The 6077-nt window shown below is 35.9% G+C and overlaps 1 protein-coding gene across 1 annotated transcript in view; it reads right to left on the bottom strand.

Moving 5' to 3' along the window:
• Positions 1-1357: 1357 nt before the first annotated feature.
• Positions 1358-6077, bottom strand: part of TSEN15 (tRNA splicing endonuclease subunit 15) — a 36322-nt gene continuing 31602 nt past the window's right edge. The window contains exons 4-5 of the mRNA XM_065893712.1: positions 1925-2066; positions 1358-1378 (exon numbers count right to left, since the gene is read on the bottom strand). Coding sequence (XP_065749784.1) covers positions 1358-1378; positions 1925-2066 — 163 coding nt within the window. The remainder of the gene's footprint in view (positions 1379-1924; positions 2067-6077) is intronic.

The raw sequence follows: 6077 nt of genomic DNA, 5'->3' as shown, positions 1-6077 counted from the left end.
TATGCAACAATAGATAACTAATATAGATCTCAGGACACTTTTTTATTTTAAAACATTTTTATTATAAAAGTAATACAAATAGAGAAAAACTAAAATATTGAAGAAAGACAAAGTCATCCATTTCCTGCCCTGCCATCCTATTATAACCAGTTAGTAATTTATTTTGTCATCTTTTTATTATATACTTGGTGTGTTATTTATAGCCATAGTCATACACATTCATATACTTCTGTATCTTGCTTTTTGTTACTAAATATTTTCTCATGTTTTTCGGTAATTACTAATTTTTAATGGGTACATAACACACCATTCATTAGCTACATATGTTCATTGACTATCTCCCCAGACCAGTGGTTGGCAAACTATGGCCCTGTATTTGCAAATAAGTTTTATTGGAATATAGCCATATCCATTCATTTAGATACTGTCTATGGTTATTTTTGTCCTACAAACAGCAGAGCTGAGAAGTTGTGAGAAAGCCTATATGACCTGAAAAGCCTAAAATATTTCCTTTCTGACCTTTTCCAGAAAAATTTTGCTGACCCTTGCCTTAAACTTTTAAGTCATTTATAATTTGGATTATTATATGCCCCAAAATGTCACTTGAAACATCTTTGTGCATATAATTGTTTATACCTTAGGCAACTTAATTGGGAGGTATTAACAAAAGTGGAAAAACTGGGTTTACTTAAGAAAGATGTTTTTAAGGTTAACACTGTCCCCTACTATCTCTCTTGTAATATTCTAGCTTATGATACAGTACAGGTGGTGGTAATAAGAACAGAAGAAAAAGACCCAGTACTCTTGTAGGTAGCAATTCTCCGGTCCCTATTAATCTAGACATGTAATTTTACACTCTGGATGAGCATATTTTTAGTTTTGATTTAAAGTCAACCAAAGAGGGAAGTGATAGTAATTGCAACATGAAAAAACCAATTGAAAGAATACTTTCTATTGGGGATGAAAAAGCAGACTAAAGTAAACTCTCCAGGTGTCAAGGTGTACTGAAATGCCATTCCAGGCTAGCTGTAGTGACCAAAAGGCACTGAGAGGGTTGAGTAAGGGAAAGAGGTGGCAGTCTCAACAATGTTCTACCCTTCTGAACACACCCTAGGCATAAACTTGTATACAACTATAATTAAACTGTCTCCAGATGAGAAAGTTCTAGAGCAACTACCCTATATTTCTGAATAAAATAAATTCTTCTATCTGGGAAAGTTTTATTCTTCAAAAAGAAAACTTATGGAATGGGACCAGCTAAGTCAACCCTGACTATCTCTGAGATAAAAGATGAATCAGGCTGATGGGTCTCAATCCAATCTTGTGTGAATAAAGCAAGCATCGGGAAGTATAGGTGTCATCTTCTAAGGGAAATATTCTGCAACATAAAAAAAAAAAAAAGATAAGGATGGACCTTTTCCCCAATAGATAATGTAATTTAAAAGCAAAACTAGGAAGATATGTAATGTGATTATGCCAATTATGCCAACAATATATGTAAAGAAATCATATAAAATACATTTACTTATTAAACTGTTCCTGTCAAAATGTCAACCAATTTAACATTTCCTTAAAGAAGTGTTTAAGTGTTCTCAGAACTATTACTATTATAAGCCTTTACATTCCATCCCAGTTACTCATCAAATCATTAAATGCATCATGACTTCATGAAGTACTCTGGGAAACTATGAAATTTTCTGTAGAGTAGGGAAGTCAAATTATTTTTGTGAAAACAGCTAGAAACATGTTACTTTGAACAGAACATAGCCATTTCTGAGGTATGAAAAACAAAGTCATTTTTTTTTCTTGAATGTTCATATTGCAAAAGAAGTGATGGTTCTGTGAATGGATTGATTCACACTTAAAATCACGTCATAACTTTCCTCTTTTTTCAATGTTTACTGATAGTTGCCCCAAAACTGACCTGAGGATCTGGCAGCATAAATCCATCAGTAAGTTTGTAATAGACTATTGTGGAGTCAGACTCCACTATGGCCAAAGTAAAAGACATCGGCAAATCTGGATCACCTTGCAATTTTCGAGATGCCTTCAAGATCTCCCTTATCCTGAAAATAAAGTCACAACACATTTAGCATTCACAATCACGCAATTAATAATCAGATCAAATATTGTAAAATCTTGGAGAAGAGGTAGGCAATAACGTTATTTCCATAATGTGGACTCAGGAAATGTATGAAGGCTCAAATATAAACATTTAAAGTTGTCTTCTTATACAGAAAATCTTGCAAATAAGAGCTATCTACTGACTTTCCGTCCTTCTCTTTTGTATTCACCCGTCTCCCCTGATCATCATACCTGAGAGAATCAAAACTGCATTTAGGAACCAACAGAATGGGACACTAACAGTATTTAGGGCATCTAAATTAGCTAAAGATCCCGGTTACTCATTTTTCCAATGTTCCAACTTGGTATCTTACAGTGGAACAATTTGGTATTCAGGTTTGTTTTTTTAAAAATAGAGTATAATAAACATTTCCCCATGTTTCTACTGGTGTTAATAATTACAACCTTTATATGGCTATATAATATTCTATTGCTTCATAATTTATCCAATCATTCCCCTATTGCTGTAAAGTTCTTTCAGGTTTTTTGTGAGGAGGAGGGTGCTAATAAAGATAAGCTGTAATAATCATCTTTCTGCAGGTAGTTGTTTCTTTTTAAATAATTCTGTTGGGTCTTTCCAGGTATCAGAATTATTAGATATGAATATAGATATTTTTGCAGCTCTCAATATGTATTCTGTTACTTAATAAAAGCTAAAAGAAAAATATAGAGAGAAAAAACTTTTTTGTAAAATTATATATCAAACATCAATGCTATAAAGGATTTCAGCTTGCTTGCTGTGGAAAATAATCTACTAAATCCAATATCTAGGTCTTCAAAACACCATTAGCTTTTGTTTCACAAACTAAAAATCCTTATTACTTACTCAATAAACCTGTATTCAATAATTCAGTAAAATATAATCTCCAGAGGAGCTTTCTTAAAAAGGCAAATAAAAAATGATCAGTTGTTTTTTCATGAAGGTAACCAATTTTCCAGGAATTAGAAAAAGATTTACTAGCATATTAACATGCTACAACTGAATACATAAATAACTCAACACTATATTCTCTTTAACAAAAGTCTGATTTGTCCCTTTAAATTCTACTCCCAACCCTAAGTAAAAATTCTTGTGATTCTTCACCCATCCTACTAGCTACTGAATCTATAAAGTATCTAAAAAGAAAAGTCTCTGCTTTGAAATATTCTTCCTATAGTAATTATAATGCTTTTTAAAAAACCTGTGGTGGAGACAAGATTTTAAAAGTGATTTAAAACAGCAATAAACTTCTAGAAAAGCTGAAGTTAAATTGTTCTTGCTAAACCGTCATTTAGTCACTACATATGTTACAGAGTGATAACTGGTTTCTTAAAACAGTCACAAAAAGCTGCTTACCTACTATCATTTAAATTTCACAGGTATGTAATCAGATAAGGAGAGAATGAGTTTCTAAGTTTGTTTCCTCATAGTCAAACCATTTCTAAAATAACCTTGAAAGAGTCAATTCAACAATATGGTAGTACTGGATAAATAAAATGTTTACCTGACAAAATCTTAATTCGTTTTCAAGAGTCAGCAAAGCATCATCTTCTCTCTGAAGTCTTCCCTGCCACCTTTCCCCAACCCTACAGAGGCACCTTGTGCAAACCTACATTACTGCAATCACTACCTTGTATTTATATTTACATCTAAGTGTCTGTTTTCCACTGGATTGTACCCATTTTGAGGGTCAAAGCTTTTTTAAAAAATTTGTTAATGCTCAATATGTAGTAGAATACTTGGGTAGAATGAATGCTTTTTTTTCTTATAATATTTATTTATTTACTTCATTTATTTTGTCTGTGCCGGGTCTTAGTTGCGGCATGCAGGATCTTTAGTTGCGGCATGTGGACTCTTAGTTGCGGCACGCATGTGAGATCTAGTTCCCCGACCAGGGATCAAACCTGGGGCCCCCTGCATTGGGAGGGCGAAGTCTTACCCACTGGACTACCAGGGAAGTCTCTGAATGAGGCTTTTTGAATGAAGGTTTCCATATGGCTGTAACTGACTCTTCAGGCATATAAACTTTAAAATATTTCTGATAAACATTTTTCTAAAATTTATTATGCAATTCAATTACACTAAATAAAAGTTAAACTTGTCTTGACAGCTCAGGATCATCCTTTTTGGTACTTATTATTGTAGATAACAGTGGTAGATGGTGTACCAAAGAACTCCTTAGAACTTAATTTCTTAAAAGTATCTGGGGCTTCCCTGGTGGCACAGTGGTTGAGAGTCCGCCTGCCGACGCAGGGGACACGGGTTCGTGCCCCGGTCTGGGAAGATCCCACATGCTGCGGAGCGGCTGGGCCTGTGAGCCATGGCCACTGAAAAAAAGTCAAATTGTTTTATCATTTGTCTCTATACCAGGGCCTGGCAAACTATGGTCACCTGTTTTCTATGACTCATGAGCTAAGAATAATCTTTACTACATCTTTAAATGGTACATTTTGAATGGTCATATAAGTACCTACATAATAGCCTTGATTTTGCCACTCTGTCCACAAAGCCCAACATATTTACTATCTAGCCCTTTAAGAAAAGGTTTGCTGACCCCTACTCTACATTATGAAAAAGGTTAAGGGGGGTTCCCTGGTGGCACAGTGGTTAAGAATCCACCTGCCAATGCAGGGGACATGGGTTCGAGCCCTGGTCTGGGAAGATCCCATATGCTGCGGAGCAACTAAGCCCGTGTGCCACAACTACTGAGCCTGTGCTCTAGAGCCCTCGAGCCACAACTACTGAGCCTGCATGCCACAACTACTGAAGCCCGCACGCCTAGGGCCCGTGTTCCGCAACAAGAGAAGCCACCGCAATGAGAAGCCCGCACACCACAACTAAGAGTAGCTCCCACTCGCTGCAACTAGAGAAAGCCTGTGCACAGCAACGAAGACCCAATGCAGCCAAAAATAAAAATAAATCAACAAATTTATTTATTTTTTTTAAAAAAGGTTAAGAATAAAAATGGTAAGATATGATCACCAAGGCAGTGTTCCTTTATTTTCAATATTATTTATTCAAAAGTCAGCACAGAAGGTTTCACTTCTAATGAGGCTATAAAAGATCTCAAAAGACCACCATTCCTATGATAATAAAGAGAAAACACCTGATTTGCTTAACAATATGCCATTCTTCTTTAATGCCATAAAAGAGAGGTAAACACAAAGAAGTTTAAAGGAAATAAATTCCAATGAGCAATGAGACCTTTCAGGGTAGAGACCAAGACACGGCCACTTCCATCCCTGAGGGCAACTGCCAAGTCTGGCCACAGTGGCTGGAGGAGAAAGCCAGTCATACACAAGCAACTTCATTGGGACCAGGAGAAAACAGCACTACTTGTAAAAATGGCACATGAACTGGCATGGTGGAATGGAATCTTAAAAGCCACCAGTCCCTCCAGTTCACCAACTCTCACTCATGGCACTTTTGCTGTGTTTAAGCAACAGCATGAGAAGCTGGGGAAGGGGCTGGAAAATGGCAAGTAAGCCCTAATCACTAAGCCCTGCTGAAGAGAGAGGGCTGATCCCATTCTTAAGACATCTGAAACCAAGAAGAGAACTGAGATAACTGAAGCTGCCATTCAGCCATGATTCCTCTTGACTTCTGATTTGATTGACTAAATTAGACACTAACTCTACCTGCCAGATAGAGGAAAGGATGAGCTCTTTGGAGGTGGGGAGTAGAATCAACATCCGTCTTTTTTTCATACACAATGTCCAGCATCCAGTGAAAAACTCTAAGCTATGCGAAGAAGGAAAATATATCTAATAATCAAGAGCAAAAAGTCAATACAAGATGGCTGTCAGAAAACTAAGGCTGTTGAAGAACAGATGTTGGAATTAGTAAAGACTCTAAAATAACTATAATAAATGTTATAGCATTGAGGAAAAAGACAGAGAAGATGAGTGACAAGAGGAAAAATATAAGCAAAAAAACGAAAATTCTAAAGAAAATGAACATTCTAGAATTTAAA

Source organism: Phocoena phocoena, chromosome 1 (assembly GCF_963924675.1).
Source record: "Phocoena phocoena chromosome 1, mPhoPho1.1, whole genome shotgun sequence".
Lineage (NCBI taxonomy): Eukaryota > Metazoa > Chordata > Mammalia > Artiodactyla > Phocoenidae > Phocoena > Phocoena phocoena.
Note: the sequence above shows the minus strand (reverse complement) of the source record. Positions and strands in the feature narration are given on the sequence as shown.